A 24,190-nucleotide genomic window follows, 5' to 3' on the forward strand; every position below is an offset into this window, starting at 1 on the left:
AAGGGACTTGAGCTTCCACCGTCCGAACCGGCTCGCACAGGTGCATCAAAGGAGCGTTTTCTCACGCATTTTCAGTGTATTCTCGATTACGACAACACCTGACACTGACCGGGGGGCCAAGTGGTCGTCCCGTCGATCAATTGTTGCCCGCGTTCGTCGGTACATGCTGATCATGTCTCGTTGTTGTTGGTTGCCTGAAAAATGAGAAATAAGTGAATGAAAGTCCATCCATCCACAGCAGCGTCCTCGTCTCCTGTGGCCGACCCAAGTTTCATTCACAAAACTCAAAATCGGTTTTCTCCGAGGAGCAACAACAGAGTAAAAGGAAAGAACAGCAGAACAAAACCTGTTCCACCGGAGGTCGAATTTGCAACATCGTAATGGGCGCGCGCAGGCCATACAACAACACCGGGAGTCAATCGTAAAAACGGTGCGCGCATTACGCCATTTAAAAACGCCATTTCCTGCGTTCTACAGTTGCAGTTGTAGCAAGAGGCATGGTTTATGATTAATATATGCTTTCCGCAGACTATGAGCGAACGAAAGTCAGGCGCGCCGCTCTGCACATGATGCACGAGAGAAGGGATGAAGAAATTAATGATAATCACACGGTGGGGACATACAGGAAGTCAGATCAGGTGAATGGTACGAAATTCGTCTTCGATCAATCGTTTGTTTTGGTGATGAAAAACCTTCCACCAGAGGCGATGTTTGGAGCCAAAACCACACACAAGTCTTTAAAGGTTTAGATTTTTTTTAATCTTTTCTCTCCTTCTTACAGTTGTTGCAACTGATAACAGGATGATATGTCCAGATTTCCCAAATTACCAGACATGGTAATAGGAAGCACACACTGCAGGACCGGGGTTCAAATCCCATCCAGTAAAATTAAGTCACAGAAAGCCAGAAAAGCCAGGTCGAGACCTTCCGAGGTTCGAGGTACCAAATTGGTTAGCCCTACGTACGAGGAGGCGCGGTCTGGATGGGATTTAAACTCGACCTCCGGACCGCCCCAACTCAGCAAAGTCTTTGCTCCAAATGGCAGATGAAAAACCAAGTCAAATCTTCCATAAATATCGCCGACCTCCTAGCCGGTTTCGCATTCTTACTGCGGTGCCGTAAGCGCGAGCGTATGCTCTCCTGAGAATGCTCGTCGACCAATCGAATGATTGCAAAAGAGAACGGTACAGAAATCAGAACGACACAGTCCAGCGAATGTTCTACTGTTGCTAAAAATGTCTCTTTGGGTTCCTTACAACCGACCGTCGAAGCACCAAAAACGCAATTAAGGATGGTTCCTTTTTTCCGGGAGCACCTTTTTTGGTTTGCTTGATGGAAAATAAAAACCCATAGCTCAAATGCAGCCACGCTAAAAGAATCGCCAACCTAACGACTTAACTCCCGGCAAAATGTGGCACGTGACCGGCACGCGATCGAGCAGTTGAAAAGCGGCACCAGTGAGCATTTGTCTGGTAGGGACCAGCAGCACTGTGTTAATTTTACAACCCAGTGGAGTGAGAAGTTTTTCGGCTTCGGAAATGATAAAAGGGGGAAAAACATAGAAAACGCACCATTATTCATTACATCGTGATTGGGAATAAATTCATAATGGTATGAGAAAAGAAGTGTACGCTACGAGAGCTGCTGCACCGACTTGCGCATCGCAACAAAATCATCAACTCAAACGCTTCTGGCGACGATCCTTCGATAGCTCAGTTGGTAGAGCGGTGGACTGTAGTAAGAGGCGAGACAGGTCTTCTGGTTGGATGAAAAGCGGCGGGGGCCTGGATACACCACCCCTTCCCCACCACCACAGCCGTAGTGATCAAAACCCATTTTCTCTTCTTAATTAAGAATCGCCGCTTCTTAATACCCACTCACACTTACTTTGACTCTACATATGCATAGTAATCCTATGCCTGCTGTGGTTGGAGAGAGACCTGTCCCTTAAAGTAATCCATAGGTCACTGGTTCAAATCCGGTTCGAAGGATGTTGGTTTTTTTTCTATAGGGAGAGAACAGTTGTTTCACGTTCTACTACTGCCCAAAGAGGCATTCTTAGCAACGGTAGAGCGGCTTGCTCGACTTTCAAGTGTGCTGAGATCGACCAAAACAGCTGTTTAGGTAGCAAGAAAAACTACTGATCAAAAAAAAGAATTAAGACAATTCTTCTTCTTCTTTATCTGTTTCCTTGGCACTACCAACCTCGAGAGGTCTCGGCCTGCCATTTTTGGCTTTAAAAAACAAAAAGTAGTCAGCCCTGCCGCCGTACAGGGAGGCGCGGTATGGATGGGATTTGAAACCCGGTCCGGCCGTGTGAAGATCGGCGCCGTTATCGCCACGGGCACCGGATCACCCCCGGTTACCGGACCTCCTCTACCTTCAGCGGATATCTCTTTTACAGGTACGACCAGACATTAAGCATACCAAACTATGAAAAACTGCAATGATTGCTGCAACATTCAAATGACACCTATTTAATGTTACATTGTCTGATAAGCCAGTCTACACTCTCCTACCTTACGCTTCTAGTGCGCGTTTGCTCGTTCTCCTAATTTGAATGTGCTTGAAAAGCAGGGTTACGTCACACTGGCAACAAATGGGAGGCCAGTGAACAAACAGCAGATTGGTTCGTTTTTGCAGCAAACAAAACAACAAACGTTGGCGGGCCTCAACTCAGCTAAGTATAGTCTGCGCCCCAATAACGGTGCAATGACTTACTTTCGCTCCCTGCCACGTGCCTGGCCCGACTACGTGTGTTTGTATAAAGACAAACGCAGGTATTTTGCAGTGAAAATTCCCACCGAAAAGCTTTATGAAACATGCAGAGCCACCACAATTTCAACGCCTTCGATAGCTCAGTTGGTAGAGCGGTGGACTGTAGAAAAAAGAGGGGGGCCTCAGCTCCTACAAAACTGCAATTGTTGTGGTCTCGCATTCAAGCAATAGAAATCCATAGGTCACTGGTTCAAATCCGGTTCGAAGGAAGAGAAAGTGTTATCAACTATTTTTGTTGACATTTTTCGCATGTCCTTATATATTTTGTAGCCATGTAACATACGCTAGAAGGGTTAAGCAAACATTTCAGGATGGTGTTAAGCGACTTTATGTAATAAACGTTGGAGGATACGGAGCTCGTTACGTCATGAGAATGATACCGGAAGACCCAGTCCAAAAAATCCTGTTGGTTGCTCCATGAGGACTGTAAAGTCTAGTAAAGTCCAGCCTCTGGAGAAAATTGAAGACGATGAGTGAAAGATTTGTGATCCCCAAGAACGAAAAGGCTCGGCCGATCAAGTAATGCGCATGATACCAAACAATCGACTCCTCACAGTTCGTTTGAACTTTCCACAACTATTACGAAGGCTTGCTAAGTTCAGACCGGTCTGAATGCTTGAGATAGTTGATGATTTATTATCACCAATCTTGCATTCCAAAATGGCCCCTTGAAGCGGTTCCTTCAACACCTTCGATAGCTCAGTTGGTAGAGCGGTGGACTGTAGAAATCAGGCGAGGATCAACTGGAGCAGAAATGCATCTGATGATCACCTGCAAGTCAGTAGAAATCCATAGGTCACTGGTTCAAATCCGGTTCGAAGGAGCGCAATCGTTCACAATATTTTGCCGAAACTGCAATGAGATGTTTTATTTTGCGCCACACTGCAACTCCAAGCTGCAAACAGTCGCGATAAAGCCTCCCTACTACGTGCGCCTTGATTAAACACACCCCAAGGGAGGTGGTCTAGCCGCTTACTGCTGCGCTACTATCTCTCGTAAGCGTGTAAGTCGTGGCTGGAGGTGGAAAAGTGACTGTTTCCAGGGGTCTTTTGTGGCCGCCTTTGGAAAGCAAACCTCGAAGCCTTCGATAGCTCAGTTGGTAGAGCGGTGGACTGTAGAAATTTGGGAAAGTTAAATGTGTGTACCGTACCTCCTGAGGTTCGATCACACTTGATCAAGCTTTCCGATCGAGTAGAAATCCATAGGTCACTGGTTCAAATCCGGTTCGAAGGAGAAATGCAATTCTTTTTTTGTTGTTGATTTGGTTTTAAACGTGCTTATCAGCATGGTGTTGGTATTATCATTTCATCATGCTCATCCCCTCAATTTTCCTTCCTCAAACAGACGCAATTAAAGCAACAATAATACATCCGTGCTCCATATGCAAAAAAACATGATGGACAACGATAATCGCCGTGCAAGTGTGTGTGTGTTATAGCCCATGCAAAAGCAATAAAATTGAAAAGCAACATTCAAAATCACCCAACAACGAGCCACACACGTTCGGTCACGTGCGTGGAAAATAATTTCTGCCCGAATGTAAGCATGGCAACAGAAACCAGGCATGGAGCGGGAAAACAACACACAGACGCATAAAGGCACACCCCCGAGCAAGTGTAGTGTCGATTGTCAAATGTTTCTAAACTTACAGCACAAAACCCTCCTGCCCAACAGAACAGTTCCCATTTTCCGGGGCGCATTAAAATCCTCCCAAAAGTGCAGCATTGGAATACATCGACAAGCAAATGTTAATTAAATTCACGGCTTCCGCCCTTCTTCTCCGTTGCCTTCGAAAAGTCGGAAGAATCCGTCTATTTCTGAAACCTTCCTCCCACCGGGAACTCCACTACCTTCGTCGCCATCGTCTGCATCAGCAAGTGCGCTGAACCAGTGTGCGATCGAAAGCGAAAGTAATTCCTCTCGCCCAGAAATGAATTTAATTTAATCAAGTCGAAAAGGGAAAATGTTTCGATTAATCGCCTGTCAACGCTGCCGAAGGTCAATCGTGTGGGGTGTGTTCGAATTCCAAAGATACCAAATTATTGGGTCGTTTGGACCGACCCCGAAGGATAATGCAAATTGTTGGCAGTTTTTCAGTGACCTTTTTCTGCTCGTGCACGAAGGCAAACGGCTGTTTGTGGACGCTCTCTGCCAGGACTCATGATTGGCGATCGATCGGTGAAGGCCGGATAGAGAAAGAGAACAGGAGGAGGGATGCATAAGTGCAGCTTAAAATTATTTACGATCCAAAATATTTGCCATCGTAACTCATTTGAATGGGATGTTGATTAGTTTGGTCGGATCGTTTCCGAACTCGGGCGCATGTGCTTCGCCTGCGAGCAATTAAAAGAACCACAGACATTGACCCACTCGATTGACCAATGGTCAAATAATTATGTGTTGATTTTCATGGCTACCAATGCGCGTTGCCGATTAGGGGTCCCATAAATTTAAAATGTCCTTTTGAGTCTTTCGATGATTTCGTGACTCTCCTTCGATAAAGCTCGATTTCAATATTGCAGAATTGATTTAAAAATATTAAAAATCAATTATACGTTTAAATTGGCTGCAAAATTGGTTGCGATTGGTCCTTCGATATCTGTGAAAAAAAAAATGAAATTGATTACTACCGAAAGTAATTTTGCGACTTTATGGCACCCTTCCATTCGAAACGCGTCAAAAACACGCCAATTAAAAGCATCAAATGACTTTACATCCGATCCAATTGATGGTCTTCATAAAATGCTCGACACGCAATTTAAAACCCGTGAACGAACACACCCACCGAGGGGTCAGCTCTAAGCTACCATGTTGCGACCGTGAAATTGATAAAGTGGCTTCTTACTGCAAAACATCGCTCACTTTGCGTCACTGAGTGCGTGTGATAAGCGTGCAATATTTTAAAATTATTCCTATCCCAAAAGAAGGAAACAAAACACAACACCACACAAATGACATTTCATAATGGACAGTGAACTGAACTGGCCAGCACTACTTGACTTTTATGTTTTTTCACGCTGGCGCCTACACTTCAACACAAGGACGTTGTTTTCCGTGACGAATCGGCAACAACATGTGCTCGAGCAGAGAAGCGAATACGTCAACATGTACGATCTCTCGACAACGTCATCAACGCATACATAACAGCATAAAAAGACCGTGACTAATCCGGATGGCAGTGAAAACGGGGCTTTAAAAATGTTTTTTCTCCCTCAATTGGGAACTGCAATTCGAGAGATTTCCCATGCTTCTTTAGAGGGTTGCAATTAATGAATTTTAAATACCGAGGACGTGCGAACAATCATAAGCGCTGCTCGTTTTGCTACGCTCGTGCGAAAAAGGGCTCGCTATTTTGTTTCAAGAGCAGGAAGCTAGATGGCTAGCTTTGGACAGTTTTTGGTCAGCTGCTGTTAAACCACTCCAATCATTTGCAACAATAGCGACAGCTCATCCACCCCCAGCGCTTGGCCTAGGGCTGCAGGACCTACCTTAACCGAGCCGCCCATCAATTCGACCGGGAAACATCTTCATCCTTTGCAGCAAAGCAAGCTGCTGCCATCATCACGCAACACGCCACACAGCAGATGGTCAAGCGGCGCCGACAGTCAGGAAAACAATCGACCAAAATCAACCCCGGAACAACGGGTCGCCGCGACACACAGCTAATGTGATTTTAAGGTAAACGAAACGTCCGACCGACTCTTCTTCCCTCAGCGGGACATTAATTGGGAACGTGTCAGGTTGGTTGCAAACCCACCAATAACCTTTTAAACAAAAAAAAGCCTTTTAAACAGGCGGAAAAGAAGGTGGGCTTTAAAAGGTATCGCTCGTTACGCGCCGGGCACGGGAAAGGGATTGCGAGCTTGGCTAATGATCGTTCAATGACGCAGGACAATGTTCCGGGTTCCGGGTGCCGTGCTGATCCTCGTTAGAGCGCTGATGTCACAGAAAAGGATAACAATCCACATTTCGATGAAGCGAACCGTTGATTGGGTGACTGAAATTGTTCTGTGAGACAAAGCCTGTTAGCCTGGCTGGTTTGCTGGGAGAGGAATTAACTTTAAGATGCGGCAAGTAATTCGACATTCCCCTGGGGTCAGACTCAATCTGTCAGGCATTGTAACGGATGAAAGTGATTAGAGCGTTGTGACTTTTTTTTTTAATAAAGCTTTTAAATTTTGTATATGTCAACTCATAGTCCTGTTATTCATTGGACGCGGTCATAAAACAACATACTCAAAGCAACACAATACGAAACGATGAGATATTTTGCAAATCTTCCCAAGCTTACCAATCATTTCATCCTTGTACCAGAGCCTATTACTGTGCTGCGATTTTGACGCAAAAGGTTCCAGAGAACTCATTATGTCATGAGAAAGTTACCGGACAACCTGACAAAATAACAGAATTATGGAAGCGGATCAGATGCTCAGATCCGATCGCAGTAAAATTCTACTAACAAAATATGCTTGGAAATCTCTTCAGGACTTTGGCAGAAACCCTCACACAAAACAACAATTTCCCACTGAAGGTCCAGTTCGAGTGTTAACATCACAGAAGAGAACCGCCCAGCAACGATTGATTCCAAACAGTGGTCTCTTTGCACACGCTCTCATAGACGTGAAGCTATGAACAGACGAACGCTGCGGACAGATCCAACGTTCCGAAAGATTGTTTCCCAGTCACACGCCACGACTCCATGGGAAACACAAAAACAAACTGTCTCGCGGGAAGAACTTCACGATCGAGAGTGGAAAGCGAAAGCTAGGATACGGATACGACTGAACGGAGGTGACGCGCCAGAGGTCACGGAGGAACCGGGGCGACTGTATCTACCCTAGCGAAGAACGAAAGGCAGAAGAGCCACTGCGCTCTGTCACAGGCTGGAATTCGATTCGTATCGCGAAGCAGAACGCAAGGGAAGCAAGGGAGCGCTGGCCAAAGGGGGAAGAAAATGCAAGATGTCTCAAACCGTCAGCAAGTCGCCTTTGTGTGGCGGAGGTTTTTCCCAAAAACCCAACGATGCATAAAATGCGACCGTTTCGTCAGTTTCCATTCTCACACAGTTACACGCCACGTTACCTTCCGGTGGACGAACGAACGAAAGTGACCAGGGGAAACGGAACGCCGACGTGTATGGGAGAGAAGGTAAAGGCATAATTAGCGCACCACACAGTGGCCAGAGAAAAAACACTTTCGCATAAGCTGCGAGCCTACGTAAGAACCGATCGGACACACATCCCCCATTTCCCATTCTAATTCTTTCCTCGATGAGTGTGACCCTCACTCTCTCTCTCTCTCTATCGCCAATAAATGTGTTTCCCCCTGCTTTGCACATACTTTGGTCGGTTCGGTTTATGACTTTCTGCCGATGAGAAAATTCCTTCTACCGATTCACCTCACGGTCGGGAAATTGGACGTCGTCGTCGTCGTCGTCGTCGGGCACACGGGAAAATCACGGACGCTCATCGGAATCGTGGGATTGGGAGAACCGAAACCGTAACTATCCCAGGAAGGGGTGACGAGCAATGCAACACGTTCCCAGGAGAGGGAAGGGGATGGGGAAGCGCTGGACGCATCTAGGACGGCGACAAATATCACCCCAATTTTTAGCCTTGGTCCTTTTTAGGGTGCATTTAACAATTGCATCTCGCTTCACAATCACCACCCTTCGGGGTAAATGCATGCGCTCGGGCCCGGGGGTTGTGTTGTTATCTTTAATTCTCCCTACCTTTCCCGTATTTTGTACAATATTTAAATGGACTCACTGTCGTTTCGCTTTTTTCTCTCTCTCATGCATCTCCTCTTCGTTTATGATGATTTGCAAACGATTACAACACAGTGGCACCAGTTTTTGGTGTGAGTAGAGGGAAGCAAACAAAAAAAAAAACCCCCGTCAAGGGAGATCATACTTTGTGGGAAGCAATTAATCGTCTCATCAACCTGCGGCCCGAGCGGCGGACAGGCAAATAGGGATTTTTATTGCGTATTTCCATTGCATGGGAAAACCGAGCTGATCGATCACCCTGGGAAAGGAACGGAAGAGGATGGTAATTCTATTATGACATTAACGTAATCAGACCTTCATCCCTTAGAGAATCGATGAGCAGGCGACCTAGGCTGAATCTAGTTACCCCAAAAACCGACATTCACAAGAAACACATTCTTGTCCGCTCGGTCCGGTCCGTTTACATTTTCCACTATCGAATCAGTTCCCTGCCCAAAGTCAGGTACTTCCCGTCTTTAGTCATTTAAAATCCACAAGTATTTCCCTTGTTTGGCAGAACAGGCAAGCACACGCTCTTCCACGTGCTTTGCCCCGATATATCTGATAAGGATGAATTGGCTGCTCGTGTAAATTTCTCACACGAAGAAGGAAACTAAAATCTAGATGCAACCAAAAAAAGAAAACAACCAAAACGTGCCGGGAATGGATGGATTGGAGAGGGGGTTTCAAGAACATTCCCAGCAAATCGAACTCTCCCACGGCTACCTACCCGAACGGAAAAGCGGAATCCCACGTGAACCGGCAACGGCCGCAGTCTTCGCTGTGTTTTACCCCTTCTTCGGCACTTTAGCGTTGGTAGGCCGTTGGGCGATCCTCATTGCGATCGCGGGAGCCTTACCTACACTTTACCCACAATCACAGCAGGCGTTGATTGCGTGTGTACCAGCCAGTGCTGCGAAGCGTGAGAAGGAAGGAATGAAAGTGATATTAACACTCATATCGGGATGATTACACGCCAACTATTGCCGCGTTCTCACTTGTTGTTGGTGTTCCTTGCTTCGTCACAACGGGTCGTAATCATTTTCCCCCCATCACACACACGCGCGCGCTTAACTTTTCGGTCGGTTTTTTGTTGCTCTTCTGTTTACCCCACTACGTACACGGAAAAACACTCGAATTATCGTTACTTGTTTACATTTCCCGAAGCTTCAAACACTTACACACTCGCACGGCACTTAGAAGGGTGAGATGGATGCGTCTACACACGCGTTCTCACTTGCTTCTACAGCGCTGATGGGCCCCGCCGGTATAAACGCTGAAGTGAACTATTACTCACTCTCACATCACAGCTCACACGCACGCACACTCACCAACCCGAAACGGTGTCAATCAACGGACCGTTCTAATAGAATGCCACCATTTTCGCTTTCGCACATTAAAAGGGCCGTACACATCCGCGTGCGTGATTGTGGTTTGCTGCTGCTGCCAGCCACACGCGTACAAGTACACAGAATTCTTCTCCGTTCCCATAGGAATGTTTCCCGATTCCCAGCATTCGGGTGGGAAAACTGGCCGTGACTTATCTTCTTTTTTTTCGTTACACACAAGGGAGAAGGAAGCACACACTCACTCATGGGAAGCGACGATACGTACTTTTGCGTTGGGTTCTTGCTTTCTTGTGCAATCAAAGGCTGCTGCTGCTGCAGCAGTTCCGATTTCGACCGATGATCCACTTTCCGTGCTGTTCGCACGGGAATATGACATGCAGCTTGGTCACACGCGGTCCAGTCTATGGGAAGCGTTCGGCGTTCGGTGTGCGTGTGCGAATATTGAACTGCCTGTCACCGAGCACACCATATGGAGGGCCTACTTTGATTGATATTTGTAATTGTGTATGACGGTAGATTAACTAACATCATCTTCGCGTCGAGCATCACAGTAGCCGCCGAGAGGCTATTGTATCTGCAAGCGCAAATGCCATCAAGGAGGATCGTCTATCATGAGCTCGTGGACAAATCATCGGCGATAAAGAATATTTGCTTTGGCACCATTAGGAACCATTAAAATAGTACTTTCGTGGTGTGCAATTGTGACCTATAACTTCAATAAATAATGTTAACAAACATTCTACAGAAATTAAATCGTCGCCTTCCAGGAAACAATTAATCAAGCCGCCATCGCATCACATTCGGTTAATAATTAATCATTAATTACTTCCAGCGTACCGTTTTGAGAACAGCCCATCTGTGTGTATCATTAATCGGAAAGGCTGTTTCTCACAAGAGAAACACATGTAAATTATTCCTTTCGCCGGTCACAGATGTCCTCCGGTAGATTAATTGAAGTGCGTGCACCATACCACTTCGCCTTCCTTCCGTTCCAGAAATTATTCGCTGTGATAAAAACAAACGTAAACCCCGACAAAAAAAACTTTGCAGCCAACGGAACGATAGCCAGAAAGCCCCCCCCTATCATCGCTTCCGCAGGTTAATGGTAATGAATGCAAATGTAAGGGGCAACATCAGTTATGAAGCGTATCGGTTACAATTGTGCTACTACTACACGGCACGAAATCCGTTTTTCAATCGCTTTTCCATTTCAATCAACATGACACTCAACCGTGCCGCATGCATGTCCTTGTACCGCTGGAACGAATCTGCCGAAAGGGTCAGAGCGAATCCCTTTCAGGGGTCGACGACGATTGTGCATATCCCGGAAACGGGTTACGTTCGTTCGGTTGCTCTTTCCACCGGTGATGAATGAGTTTTCCCATCAACCAATCAGCACCACAATCGATTGATCTGCTGTCGATTGGCAATTAGAAGCGAGAGGAACGCCGAAGGGATGAGCCGGCACTTCATAATTGACATGATCGATTTTGACACGCTTGCCACAAATGTCGTCCTGTGCGTGACGAATTGGAAAACCGCCGCCAAAATCATTTCCGGCGATGCGCAGTAAAGTGTTTGCACCCTACGAAATGCACAAATGCACACAGCGTCCGTCACGTGCTGGAATCCATCCTTTCGCCCTTTTTCCATATGTTCACTTTACGCGCCCGGGACACGCACCGTCGATGATTGAGTGCTCCGGGACAAAGCACAATGCACCTTCCAACTAATGGCGGCGATTATATCGCGCCCGAGCGCTTCATTCTGTCTATTCGCCCTTTGCCGATCGATTCCTGTCGATAGTAGTGTCCTTGAGGATAACGATGCGACAATCGGTCCCCGGACGTTCTTTCACTGGTGCTACCGGTGCGATTAGACTACAAAGTAATGGTTTAAAAAAAATGATTTTATCATGTATCAGTACTTCTTACGATTGTTACGTGCATACGAGTTCATTTCGCTTACTAACAACTAGCAACCTTTTGTCCATCCATCATCACCGCCGTCGTTTGTCCCCGGCCCCCTCCCTCCTGGTGGCGGCGATGATGTTGCTAACCATGCTTTACGAAGCCAAACTTTGCCAATTTCGACACACCCGTTTCTGGTTGATCGTTCTCCTCCAGCTTCCGCTTCGGTGTGCCACTTTCCGCGGTTGACGATGTGCTCGGCTGACCTTTCGACTGGTGGGACTTGAACTCACGCATACCAATTTTGATGAGGTCCGCCTCCGCCGCTTCCGGATGCTGTCTCTGCAGCTCTTCCCGATTCAGCTCGAACCAGGGCAGAAACTTCATGCCACTGGCGGGCGTAGTAGTACCAGCAGCAGCACTGTTCTGTGGACGATTTTCATCCTGTCCACCATTGCTCGTCAGCCTGCCGGCAGCAACGCTCGGGCTGCTGGTACGGGCGGCCGAAAATCCTATCGCCTTGCCGGTCAAATGCTCCAACGGGTTACTGCTGCCGTTGGCACCGTTCTGGCCCGTGCTCGATGCGGGTGACGATATGCCACCGTCGCTGCTGCCTGCCGCCGTCGATTTGCGGAATGGATTGTTCGGCTTTTTCGTGCCAACTGGAAGCGGTTTCTGGTGTGAAAGAATGGCGAATGAAAGAGCGTGTTTGTGGGGTGGCCAAAGCATAAGCATGAAATATAACTCCCAAAGTCAGGCGAACACACCAGCACCAGCTGGCACATTGCCATCCGGACACCCGGGAAGGGCCGCCTAACGAAAGGAGCAGCAGCTGCTGAGCTCTACTTACTATTTTCGGCGTAGTATCTTTCTTCGTGATCGCCTCAAGATTGATGTGCTGCAGTTCGTTTGCGATGGCCGCATTCTCTCGGACGCTTTCCTGCTCCATTTTTTCCTCCTGCATTTCCTGCACAACGACGACACACACACACACACACACGTACACAAAGAAACCATTAAATACGATACTAACGATCAAGGTCAGCGAAACACGAAACTACCATTTTCAGTTATTTGTCCTCACGAAGTACGAAATTTGCTTTCGTGACAAAAAAAAGTACAACCATATCGTAAACAACTACGACAAAAAAAAAGTTTTCTCTGCGCTCCTTCGAACCGGATTTGAACCAGTGACCTATGGATTACTATCGCTCTCGACTCGCTTCTACAGTCCACCGCTCTACCAACTGAGCTATCGAAGGCTTGCTACTCTCTCGCACACACGCCCTTTTTCAACGCATCAACAATCACACGCTCGCTTACGCATCGCTCGCTCTCTTCATTGCGTACAAGCTAATCTTGTATCACTTTTTTGCTCACAAGCAATTGCGTAAAAGCCAACGAAATCGTGATTTCATGCAGATGTGTTTCGAACGAACCGTTCTGCAAAGCCTACCTGTTCCTGGAAGCTGGGCAGCAGTGGGGCCAAACTGTCCGCCAAATGGTAACGCCGAATCTTGCTCGCATACTTTATCACCAGCGGAATCAGCTGACTCGAGGCAATCGTTTCCACCAGCTCTTTGGCACGCTGTTCGCACTCGTTCGTGCAAGCCAGCTGAAAAGGGCAACCAAAAGAGAGTTCATCATGGCAGTACTACCGTGCACCGCAAGAACAGCGTCAAGAATATTTACCGCAAATAGTTTAACGGCCGTTTCCTTCATCAGCTTATCGGCATCATTCGCTTTGAGATAAAGCGAACGCACCAGCTCATCCTCCAGCATTTCCTTTCCGCTGTCCCGGTCACACATCGGCAGGCTGAATTTCACTTCCACCGGGACAGGTTTGGGCGTGGTTAGCGGGTACCTGGAACCACGGCACACCACCAGCTGTACGTGCTGCGTCGACTCGGATACCTTAATTATGAACAGACTGTCCGACGCTTCCTTCGCGGACTGTGGGGAAAATAAGAGACATCATAAAAAAGTTAAACAGCAACAGACGACTGCGTTGCAGCTTCAACGTACCAAATTTACGCTGTCATAAATCGGGAACCAAAGGTTCAAGGTGGCATGGTAAATGTTTAGCCGGCCGTCCGTATCGTACACCACCGGCGAACCGCGATCCGAATATCCTAACCACCGCAGCTCTGATCCGGCCGACAGTGGGACGCGCACTTCGCGGCAGCGCAGCTTAAAGTTGACGCACGTCACAATCATCAAGCTAATGTGCTGATCCTCGTTGGCCGGCGCACTGTGGTACGCCACTAGGAAGTGGTCGCCATACGCAGCAAGTGCAACAATCGGTCCCGCTACCGAAATCACTTCCCGCTGGGTACCACGAGCCGTAAATACGCGCAGCAAACGGCTGTCCGTCGCAACGACAACGATTTTATCCGATGCAGTCACGGCGATGATTTCCTCACAGCCCGGCATCGTGTAGGTCCACTCACGCTTGCCAAAGGCGGCCTGATTAATGCACACGATCTTGCTCGGATTACCGTCCGCATTCGGGCAGGCCATCGCTAGCACCGATTCACTCAGTCCGGCCATCGTGTGGTTTAAGAAGTTGTTCAAATGAATGCCATGGTGCGCCTGCGAATCGTGAAACTCCACCTCAATCGAGTTCTCCTGGGCGGTCGCATGTCGGCGCACGATTCCAACGTGATTGTACACGAGATAGCAATGCTCCAGCATGTACGGAGTGGAACCGGGCTGAAATGGAGCCTGTTGGGGGTAGGATCTCGGTTCGCGGTAACTGCGCACCGTGCCACGATCATCATCATCGTCCTCGCCAGACTCGCCATCCGAATATGGACCGCCGGTTTTCTGTACCGGACCCATAATCTGAGACTTGAGCTTTTCCAACTCGATACAGTTTTCATTCATCTCATCATTATCGAGCTCTTCCTCATCCACCTGTGCTGCGTCATCTAACGCTTTGTTGTCCTTGTTCTTTTCTTTAGCAGAGTCCTTTACTTTAGCGGAGTCCTTTTCTTTAGCGGGATCCTTTTCTTTAGCGGGATCCTTTTCTTTGGCGGGATCCTTTTCTTTGGCGGGGTCCTTTTCCTTAGCGGACTCCTTCTTTTCATCCTTTTTAGTATCTAAAAAGAGACCAAAAACACATCAATATGCAAAATTCCCCATCACCCTTGTTGTCCCCATCCTTACGTTTATCAAAAATGTGATCGTACGCATCTTCACTCTCCTCCTCCTCCTTCTCAGCCATCTCTACAATATCTGCACCGTCCAGGTCCTCCTCGCTGCTCTCGATGAAAATGTCCGTTACCGTGCCAACCTGCCCATTTGCGTCCGATATCGCAAGCTCGCCATTGTTCTTCGGGTTCCACACCAGCTTCGTGATTGGATTGGCTTCGTATTGCTTAACACCCTCGACGGGTTTGCCCGTTTCGCAGTCCCAAATGCAAACGTCGCCGGCAACGCTGCCAGCCGCTACAAAGTCTCCCAAGGGCGAAAACCCACACACGGTCAGCTTCGTCGATGGGTTTGGATGGACGTATCGCTTGACCACCTCCCAGCCGAGAGTGTTCAGCACGATCACTTCCTTCCCATTGGGATAGGCAAGCAGGTTTCCCTTTGAGGGTTCGAAGGAGGGCGTAGCTAACGAACAAACGAACAAACGATACTTTACAGATACTTTTAGAGGTACAAAAAGCGAGCGATGAATACACACCAAAATGCAAAACGGCCTCGAAACTCTTCACCACCGGCAAGCCCCGAACTGTGTGCTGAAGCTCTCTGGTTTTTATATCCCAGACATGAATTTTGCCGTCTCCGACACTGGCTGCCAGCAGGTCGCGTTTGCTCATGTCGATACTCAGTACCGGGCCACCAAGATTTTCCAGCTCAAACTGTTCGCCATTGTCCAGCGATAGCACCTTAATTGTTGCATCCTCCGAACCAGCGGCCATGTACTGTAAAGCGAAGATGTTCAGATAACATCACCTCTGAAGCTGTGATACGCCTTTTTGTCTTACCCGTTTGTTCTTGGTAAGACAGGTCACGTATGCGGTAAACCGAAACTCGATTCCATCCTTGTCCAGGGAGGGATATTTGTAAGCCTGCACTGTGTTCAAATCCGTGGCAATAAGCACTCGATCGCTGTACTGAAGCGCTGTCCAGACATGCTCCCCAACGCAGACCGTCGGCGGATCATCATCTCCAATGCCGTGCCAAATGCGGAAATCTCCGTCATAACCAACACTGATGATGCAGCTACAATGCAAAACACAGAAGATGTGTCCTTTTAGCTCTTCGCTCGCACCACTCTTGCAACGAACCATACTTACTTTCCATCCTCCTGATAAATAACGGTAGTGTAGCCTATAATGTGCGCATAGCGCATAGGGGATCGTTTGAAAGGCATGCCCACCCAGCACGAAATACGATAGTTTTGCAATTAACAATCCGAAACACCGGACCGAATTCTGTTAGCAAAGCTTTCTATGCGCCCAATACCAGGTACGATTTTTGGCGGTTTTTTGTTTTGACATTTCTTTCTCGAACACGGAGCTCAACAAATGTTTGCGTTGGACCGCGAAACACCACAAATGTTTACTGTAGCATTCAAATTCAAAGCAAACTCGAGTTGTAACTGTTATAACTATGAATAAATGTCGAATAGGTATTTCGCATTTGTTGTTATCCATCATGTTGACTGCTTAGTAATTTTCCTGTGTGAATATTTTCTCACGGAACATACGCCCCCATTCCGTTCCGTGAGGATACTCAAACTGTAAAATGGCTTCTTCCTTCAGCTCGGTAGAATACCCCGGTGCACTCGGAGCGATGTAGCATGCTGTCTCATTGATCCTTGCCGGGTACACAAATTGGTCGTGCTGTTGATCGACAAACTCTACCATGCGTCCCTCCATCGTGCACGAAACGGAACAGTAGTCCCACATTTGCAGGTGCTGCACCATCTCGCACAGTCCAACACCGCCGGCGTGGGGGCAAACTTTCACTGAAATAGAACATATCCTTTATGAAAAGCAACAAGCTCGATGAGCTAGTCCTGCTCACAAAAAACATACCTCCAAGCTTCTTAGCCATCAAATACACGGCCAGTATCTCATTCACCCCTCCGATGCGTGCTGAATCTATCTGACAAAACTCGAGAGCATTGGCCTGCATAAACTGTTTAAACATGACACGATTGCAACACATTTCTCCGGTCGCTACTCCAATGTTGTACTCCCTGGGGGAGATTGCACAGTTTCAGTAAACAGTCAGTCCTTTTTTAATGATTGCAAACAAAATACCTCAACGCAGCTGCTATCCTTGCGTGACCCAGCACATCATCCGGAGAAGTTGGTTCCTCAATCCATAGCGGTTTAAATTCTTTCAAGTTTTTGACCCATTCGATCGCAGCATTGACGCTCCAGTTTTGATTTGCATCAATCATCTGCAAATGCAGCAGGGGAATATGTAGCACCGCACAGAGCTAACTGTTAAGTGTTCCTATAGTAGCATTTACTCACGAACTGATTGTCCCATCCGATTTCATCCCGCACCAATTTACAGCGTTTTATGTCGTTCTGCAAATCTTGGCCTACCTTCATCTTGAATGCCTTGAAGCCTGCTGCAAGATACTTTCTGCAGAGGCCTCGGATCGTTTCGTCGCTGTACCCAAGCCATCCTGAGGAATGTAGCGAGTGGCAATTAATTGTCTTATTATTACCTAAACTTAGCTTGCAAGCTTATCACCTATCTGTGTGGTGTACGCTGGATATCCCGTTTCGAGCAGATGCCGGATGCGATCGTCTCGAGATGATTTCGTTTCCTGCAGCATCGCAATTGCCTCCTCCGGTGTGATGACATCTTCGATGTAACGAAAATCTATCGTCGAAACCAGCTCCTGAGGAAGAGTAAAATAATTGCTCTCGAAATGTATCACTTTTTGGAAGATTAGAGCCAGTGCAACAATAATTAACCGCTTTTTTCGCTGCAGAGCTTCAATACGATACGATCGGTCAAAATGCCCAACTATGGGAAAAGCAATTCCGAAGCGCGCTGCTTCAACACGCACTATGGGAGTGCATTTCCGTCATAATATGCAAGCCCCGCTGACAGTTGTCAATTTTTGCCCATCTGTCAAATACATTTTTTGTCCATTTACATACGCGAGTAGGATTTTTCTGTAAGCAACAAGTTTTTTCCAAAATTTTCGTCCCTTTCCCGTGTTGTTGTGCCCCACATTAATTGGTGTATTCTTCGTACCTTTGCACCGCGTGACGCAGCAAGCCCGGGACGGAAAAGCGGACAGAAGAGCGCATCACACGGTGCGCGCGCGGAAGCAGCCAGCGTCCCGCGAGTTTTCGTAGTGAAAAATCAACACCCACCCACCCGGCCATACGCTCCCGGCAGCGAAGAAACGCACAACGCACGAGAGGCCAGTGCATCCTGCTTCTTCTACTGCCTCACACCGCGCGCGCGACGCATCATGGACAATCTGGACCAGCTCGCGGATGACGAGCTGCGGCTCCGGTTGGTGCAGTACGGCTTTCCGAACCTTCCGGTAACGTCGACCACGCGCAAAATACTGATCAAAAAGCTACGGCACCATATCGACACCGAGAATCAGAAGCTGCGCCGGGAATCGTCGAAAGCGGCACGGTACAGCTCGGGCGAGGAATCGGATGGAAGCGATGGTCGGAAGACGGCGACGGCCGCTCAGCGTAAAATGTACACCACCAGCAGCAGCAGCAGCAGCAGCAGTAGCACGACGCGAAGTCAGCGTGCCACTGTAGGGGGTGGTTCGTCGGCGGGTGTGGGAAGTTCCGTGTCGATGCCGCCGCCCGCTCCGACGAACGTGGTCCGGTCCAGTATGACGCGCGTCCCAATAAGCATATCATCATCAACATCATCAGCGCCTACGTCGCATAGTGTTAACAGCAACAGCAATAGCTTTGCCGGAGCGAACGGTGCCAGCCCCAGCCATCATCGTAGTAGCAGTAAGAACTCATCTCCAACCGTTGGCAGCACAGTATACATCTCGCCGCTCATCGTGCACGACAGCGAAGAGGAGGACTACTCGCCTCCGCTCCGTGCGGGTATAGGAAGTGGTGGTGGTGGTGGGGGTGGAGGTGGTGGCGGAGGTGGGGCAGCAGGACTAACTCCTTCGTTGCGCAGCCTTGGTAAGGAAGTGACAGCCGTCCGAACCAACAACTCCCAGTGCAATGATAGCAGCCGACTAAAACGTTCCTTCCCCATTTTAGGCAGTTTATCATCGACGCCCTCTTCGCATAGTTCGCTGTTCCGGAAGACGGCTCTAGCCACCGGCAACATCACACCACCGTCAGCCAACAGCAGCATGTACAGCAATCTCGGTGGGGCCATGGACAATAATAGCAGCGGTGGCGGAAGCAGCCTGCTAAACGACTCGAACGGATCGAACGGAGCCGGTACGGGAGATTCTCCGTACGTTAGCGAGTACACCAAGCGATTGATGCAGTTACGCGGGGAAACGGTTTCCCACGAGAACTACAACAACGCCATCGGTGGCATAATGGGGCGTCGGATGGGGAATAGCAGTCTACAGCCCTCGCCACGACACAGTGCCGTCGCAAGTCATTTGCATGCGATACGAACGAGCCATCAGCAGCCAGGACCAGCCGGAGGTGGACTGCTTCATCATCCACTGCGCTCCTCCGGTCACCCTCATCTGCTGAACAGCAAAGGCACAACAGCGTCCGGCGGTTCGTCCACATCTCCACTGGGCAGTTCCGGTTCGATCATCGCCGGCAATCACATCCGGCAGCGATACAGCCGACTCTCCGGGGGAAACGAATTCAACGAAAACGATATCGTAACACACGCACAGCCCGCCCCGGAACCGCCCCGAATCCCGTTCCGCGTAGCGGTAGGCAACTTCATCACCCGGCTGGACGAACACTACGGTTTCAAGCAAACGTTCATCCCGTGCGCCTTGCTCTGCCTGCTGGTGGTGTTCTTCTGCTCGGTCGCATTCATGTACATGACCATCAGCACCGATCTGGCCAGCACGCTTAGCTCGATCGACACACGGTACGAAGTGTGTGAGGGCGATGTGCACGGACTGGCTGCCACTGGTTGCGTGTTCGCGGCGGACGTCGAACCTGCCCTGGAGCTGCTGAAGCTGATCGGCAGCGAGCTGAAGGCACGCGTTGAAGCACACCACTGCCGGCGGGACGATGCCGGACCGGTCGTATCGGGCCTGATGTCCGCCGGGGAAGTGCTGAAGTACGCGAAGGAACATTCGCCGTCCGTGTTGATACCGCAGCTTACGCGACACCTGCACGCCATGGAGTACCTCATCGATCGGAACCCGCAGTGGCGCATTAACCACTGCGACGCCGATGGAGAACCGATCGGGTACGACGGTGTGCTGGAACGGCGCTCCACACGCTCGAACCATTTCACCATTCTCAAGCCGAAGCTTCCGTTCACGTGCATGATGTACAACAAGTTCCAGAAGTTCTTCGTTATCGTCGGTGGATTGGCGCTGGTTTCGATCGTCTTGTTCGCCGGCAACTACTTCGTCAAGTTTGTGCTGTACGTGAAGCAGAAGCGGCGCGACCAGGTAAATCGCTTGATTAGCGAGATCATACACGCGGTCAGTCAGGCGGCAGCGAATGCGTCCGAGTCGGCGGCCAACAAGGGCGAACAGCAGCCGGGCGTGGTGATCAACCATCTGAGGGACCGGCTGCTGGGGATGGCAAATCGCCGCAAGCTCACCTGGGCCTGGAACGAAGCGCTCGGCTTTCTCGAGCAGCACGAAAGCCGAATCGCGTTCGAGGTGGCTACGATCGGGGGCGAAGATTTTAAGATAATGCGATGGATCGATAGCGTTCCGTTGGCGAGCGGTGGTGGAGGCGGCAGTTCGCCGGGGGCTTCCCGGTTGGGCGGCGGTTCCGGTCCCGGCGGCTCGACCGCTAAGAAGTGGCAAGGGCCAGCGTTCGACAAGAGCAACAAGATACACGATCCGCCGACGCCCTGCCTCAAGATCCGCCAGATGTTCGACAAGTACGAGGTGAACGATCCGAACCTGAAGACGATCGTCCAGGACGCGATCCTGGAGAAGGTGGGTGGCCGGTGCAAGATCTACGACATCCAGCTCGACCGGAGCAGCTGCTGCGTGTACGTGCGGTGCGCCTCGGCCAAGGATGCCGGTATCGTGCACGACGAGATTAATGGCTGGTGGTTCGACAATCGGCTAGTGTCGATCAAGTTCCTGCGGCTCGAGCGGTACCTGCAGCGGTTCCCGCGGTCACTCGCCGGACCGGCCTGTCTGAAGCCGTCGAACAAGAACAACTCCTCCATGAGCCATCAGCTGGCGCTCAACAGCAACAACGGTGGTCCGGCTGGGCAATACTCGAGCAATGGTAGCAGAGCCGCAGGCAAACGTGACGAACTCGACACAGACCCGGAAGAGTATGACGAAGGCGAAGGAGACGAGGACGGCGAGGAGGAAGAGGACGACGAGGAGCTGGTTGCAGCGGCGACGACGGCTACGGCGGCATCGGCATCACGAGCCGCCACAGGACGTCGGTCTGCCATTAGACGCCGCGAAGAAGATGAGGAAGAGGACGAGTAGTAGTTGCAGGGGAAGAGACGTGCGTCATGGCCTCCTTTGGAAGATATTAACCATCACTAACACACACATACACAGAATGCGCGTGCGGATTTGCGAACGCTGAAAAGAAGGCGGCGTTTTGTCGCTCCTACGCCAAGCGTCCAAAAGGAACTTTTTTGCCATTTATAATATATCATTTACTACCTTCGGCCCCGGTTAAATTGCCATTTTTTTACCCCATTACATGAGCTTTCCTTACATCTTTCCTTTATCAAAACGAACCGTTAACATTGTTTGGATTGTTATTTTTACACATAACAAAATAAAGTGTCCAACCATACAGAGATAACAAGAGCATGCTTCTGTAGCTTTGAGCAGCCTTTGAGCGAGTGGAACTTAGGAGCTTAAGGAGAGAGAGAGAATGGATTCGTTTTTGTTAGCTGCATTCAAGGGGGGCGGGGGGGGGGGAGGAGGATCCACCTGCTAAAATCTCAAGCCTTACAAGGAGCCTAGAAGCAATAGAGTCATCGCTTCATGAAGTGCTAAAGAAGAGACTTTGCGTTTTCTCTTCTTAACTGAGCTTAGGAAACAGGCTGGCAGGGCAGGACAGGTTGAGAGGATTGTGTAGGGGAGGCAAAGGATACTGTAATATCGATAAGAGTAATCGCTTAACCCTAAACACGGCGCGTCGTACCAAGGACACACACGCCGTGTCCTTAACTTTAAACGAAGCAGCAGCACCAGCAGGCAAGGGAGAGACTGTTTTAAGGGAGCGTTTTGTTGATTAATGATTACAGATTTATATACACACACACACAGAAGCAAGTATACAAAAAAGAGGAAGAAAAACACACAAATTAATATGTTCTGTTTGTTTTGCAACAAAGCTGAATTGAATAATCCCTGGGCTAGGTGTTGTTTTAAACGTAATACTATTAGGTCTAAGAGAGCGAGAGAATGGGCGGCCACGAACACTAACGACTAACGAAACCCGCAAGCCGAGGATAGGATATTGAAAGCGACCCCTCTGACGGAAGGTAGACAGACGAGCGCGGCTGCCAGCAGCCAGCAGAAGTCTGAATCGGATTTCAGAAGATTTTGTGCAATTTTCTTTTAGATTCTTTAGGAAAACCCCGCCGGCGCCGTCAATCGGAAGGAAAAGCGCACAACAAACTCATGCTCATCATTAGTCGCAGGGTTGTTAGTAGGACGGGGTAACCGGTCCGGAGGTTCAGAACGTATCAACAAACTTGTTCGGCGGACCCCCTCCCCACACGGAACGAACCCCGCCCATCACACTCTTCTTCAAGGAAAACGAAAATAAATCAGTACTAGTTTGTACGATGCGTGTGTGTCATTCGATCACTTACCTCGGGTTCCATCTCTGCCAGTAGTCGCCACACTGGTACGTTCCGTATGCGACCCCACAGATCCCACAGTGCGTTGACGATTGCGGCCACCGCCAGATGCGTTACACCTTTCTCCGGTCCGATCTGTGGTTATGGGAATGTACTGTGAAACGGTTCGGCAGACACGATCGCGACCGCTTACCCAACGGAGCTGCGAATCGCTCGTCAGTTCACGCCAGAACGCTCCGAAACGCTCGAAAATGCTGGCCGTAGTACGACCCTCGACGAGCCGTTTCATCGCCCGGACAGCGAGCAGCACGATGTCCGTTCCCCGGCCAAGCGTAAACGTCATACCGTACCCGGCAGGACCTTCGGCGGTAGCGATCGTCACGTACACGCAGGAATAATCCGGATCCGTATGCTAGAAAGGGAGCGAATTGTTATTGTTGTCATTCGGTTAGTTCCGCTGCCGACAAAAACACCTACCATTGCATCGGAACCGTGGGCTCCCAGGGACGTCGGCCACCGAATATCCTTCGCCTGCACGGTGGTAATGTTAAGGCAACGATCTTTTCCCATCGCTTTACTGCTCACGACGATACGGCACACACACAAGCAAATACACAGAGAAACGCACGGAACTGGCACAACGATGCAAGTCGCGTTGGAAATCGGTACAGGGGAACTTGCAAGCGTTATCTGAGCGCTGCGGTTCTATTTATGTCGGAAAGGGTCAGCGAGCTCGGGATTGTTGGTAGTTCATTTGTTTACTCTGGGGCCGCCGGACGCGTGATTGTTCTTATCAATGGCGTCGGGATGAGATATCGTTGCGTATGGCAAAGCTTAGGCCACAGAGCTCATCATTGTTTAGCTGTTTTTTCGCTTACCCCCGTTACAGGGTTACGCAAAGTAATCCCGCCAGGAGCATAATTACGCACCGGTCACAAGACAAGCCACATCCGTCACTCTGTTCAAAGCTGACGAAACCTTCTTGGCCCACGTTCGAGGTGAAGATGCTCAGAAGGATTTTTTCCAAGATACTCAGAAGGGTTTCAATGACGTAAGATATCCCATAAGGCTCACTAGGCTCCGATGTGCCCGGTCATGTCATGGGACTGACACCGGGAGGCCCAAACTAAGATGGAGCGATGGCGTTGATGCGTCTGCCAGACGCAGGCCCAGACCGCGAAGCGGTTATAGCGACGGAAAAGGAAGTAAGTGAACGGAAAGTCTACCACGCCTCCTCCTTTCGTATAGAAGGTAAATAAGTCTTTGCTTACAGGGTTGTCCGGTGACATAAATCCAGCTGAGGTCACAAAGTTGTGGTACAACAACGGACAGTTTAAAATAATAAACGTGAGGGATGTCCTTGTGCCGCTTTGCACTGTAATGAGGTGAAGGTTCTCCTACGGCTTTTCATAAAATCCAGGCTGCATGATGCGAGATGCCAAAAATAATTCGCTAAA

General features: G+C 49.2%; 4 protein-coding genes and 5 non-coding genes across 10 annotated transcripts in view; 5 read left to right on the plus strand and 4 right to left on the minus strand.

Moving 5' to 3' along the window:
- Window positions 1-11,630, minus strand: part of LOC118512997 — a 31,636-nt gene extending 20,006 nt beyond the window's left edge. Inside the window, exons 1-2 of the mRNA XM_036058254.1 lie at window positions 9,544-11,630; window positions 9,276-9,458 (exon numbers count right to left, since the gene is read on the minus strand). The gene's annotated coding sequence lies outside the window, so the exon portion shown is untranslated. The remainder of the gene's footprint in view (window positions 1-9,275; window positions 9,459-9,543) is intronic.
- On the plus strand, window positions 1,702-1,991 carry Trnay-gua. The gene is made up of 2 exons: window positions 1,702-1,738; window positions 1,956-1,991. It is a non-coding gene; the product is annotated as a tRNA-Tyr (tRNA).
- Window positions 2,848-2,987, plus strand: Trnay-gua. The gene is made up of 2 exons: window positions 2,848-2,884; window positions 2,952-2,987. It is a non-coding gene; the product is annotated as a tRNA-Tyr (tRNA).
- On the plus strand, window positions 3,467-3,601 carry Trnay-gua. Its single transcript has 2 exons — window positions 3,467-3,503; window positions 3,566-3,601. It is a non-coding gene; the product is annotated as a tRNA-Tyr (tRNA).
- Trnay-gua lies at window positions 3,860-4,011 on the plus strand. The gene is made up of 2 exons: window positions 3,860-3,896; window positions 3,976-4,011. It is a non-coding gene; the product is annotated as a tRNA-Tyr (tRNA).
- Window positions 11,631-11,782: 152 nt separating the features above from the next.
- Window positions 11,783-16,307, minus strand: LOC118512995 (WD repeat and HMG-box DNA-binding protein 1). Its single transcript, XM_036058251.1, has 9 exons — window positions 16,112-16,307; window positions 15,800-16,037; window positions 15,496-15,736; window positions 14,973-15,422; window positions 13,830-14,905; window positions 13,497-13,757; window positions 13,261-13,419; window positions 12,655-12,771; window positions 11,783-12,479 (listed from the first exon to the last, which is right to left on the minus strand). The coding sequence occupies exons 1-9, from the start codon at window positions 16,186-16,188 to the stop codon at window positions 11,949-11,951; spliced, it is 3,150 nt and encodes a 1,049-aa protein (XP_035914144.1). The 5' UTR covers window positions 16,189-16,307; the 3' UTR covers window positions 11,783-11,948.
- Window positions 12,972-13,066, minus strand: Trnay-gua. Its single transcript has 2 exons — window positions 13,030-13,066; window positions 12,972-13,007 (listed from the first exon to the last, which is right to left on the minus strand). It is a non-coding gene; the product is annotated as a tRNA-Tyr (tRNA).
- A 44-nt stretch (window positions 16,308-16,351) lies between the features above and the next one.
- On the minus strand, window positions 16,352-23,781 carry LOC118512998 (mitochondrial enolase superfamily member 1-like). Its single transcript, XM_036058255.1, has 8 exons — window positions 23,211-23,781; window positions 22,927-23,145; window positions 22,746-22,868; window positions 17,529-17,679; window positions 17,303-17,460; window positions 17,084-17,226; window positions 16,856-17,019; window positions 16,352-16,785 (listed from the first exon to the last, which is right to left on the minus strand). Exons 1-8 carry the CDS (start codon window positions 23,301-23,303, stop codon window positions 16,484-16,486), a joined length of 1,353 nt encoding a protein of 450 aa, XP_035914148.1. The 5' UTR covers window positions 23,304-23,781; the 3' UTR covers window positions 16,352-16,483.
- On the plus strand, window positions 17,871-22,716 carry LOC118512996 (inner nuclear membrane protein Man1). Of its 2 annotated transcripts, none has more exons than XM_036058253.1 (3): window positions 17,871-17,961; window positions 18,062-18,958; window positions 19,040-22,716. In XM_036058253.1, exons 2-3 carry the CDS (start codon window positions 18,265-18,267, stop codon window positions 21,394-21,396), a joined length of 3,051 nt encoding a protein of 1,016 aa, XP_035914146.1. In that variant the 5' UTR covers window positions 17,871-17,961; window positions 18,062-18,264; the 3' UTR covers window positions 21,397-22,716. The 2 variants fall into 2 exon arrangements, 1 of the variants encoding a protein (XP_035914146.1); XR_004906383.1 differs by having other exon boundaries at window positions 17,920-18,958; window positions 19,040-21,469; window positions 22,181-22,196.
- Window positions 23,782-24,190: the final 409 nt, after the last annotated feature.

Source organism: Anopheles stephensi, chromosome 3 (assembly GCF_013141755.1).
Source record: "Anopheles stephensi strain Indian chromosome 3, UCI_ANSTEP_V1.0, whole genome shotgun sequence".
In the NCBI taxonomy this organism is placed as follows: Eukaryota; Metazoa; Arthropoda; class Insecta; order Diptera; family Culicidae; genus Anopheles; species Anopheles stephensi.

Bases quoted from the DNA above. Each gene is read 5' to 3' on its own strand.
- LOC118512998 (XM_036058255.1), bottom strand. From the start codon at position 23,303: ATGGGAAAAGATCGTTGCCTTAACATTACCACCGTGCAGGCGAAGGAT. The intron at 22,869-22,926 runs GTAAGCGGTCGC...CCATAACCACAG, and splicing joins GCGATTCGCAGCTCCGTTGG to ATCGGACCGGAGAAAGGTGT. The intron at 17,227-17,302 runs GTGAGTAAATGC...CTGCATTTGCAG, and splicing joins TCGGATGGGACAATCAGTTC to ATGATTGATGCAAATCAAAA.
- LOC118512995 (XM_036058251.1), bottom strand. From the start codon at position 16,188: ATGCCTTTCAAACGATCCCCTATGCGCTATGCGCACATTATAGGCTAC. The intron at 14,906-14,972 runs GTAAGGATGGGG...GTCTCTTTTTAG, and splicing joins CGATCACATTTTTGATAAAC to ATACTAAAAAGGATGAAAAG. The intron at 12,480-12,654 runs GTAAGTAGAGCT...CTTTCACACCAG, and splicing joins AAGATACTACGCCGAAAATA to AAACCGCTTCCAGTTGGCAC.
- LOC118512996 (XM_036058253.1), top strand. From the start codon at position 18,265: ATGGACAATCTGGACCAGCTCGCGGATGACGAGCTGCGGCTCCGGTTG. The intron at 18,959-19,039 runs GTAAGGAAGTGA...TCCCCATTTTAG, and splicing joins TCCTTCGTTGCGCAGCCTTG to GCAGTTTATCATCGACGCCC.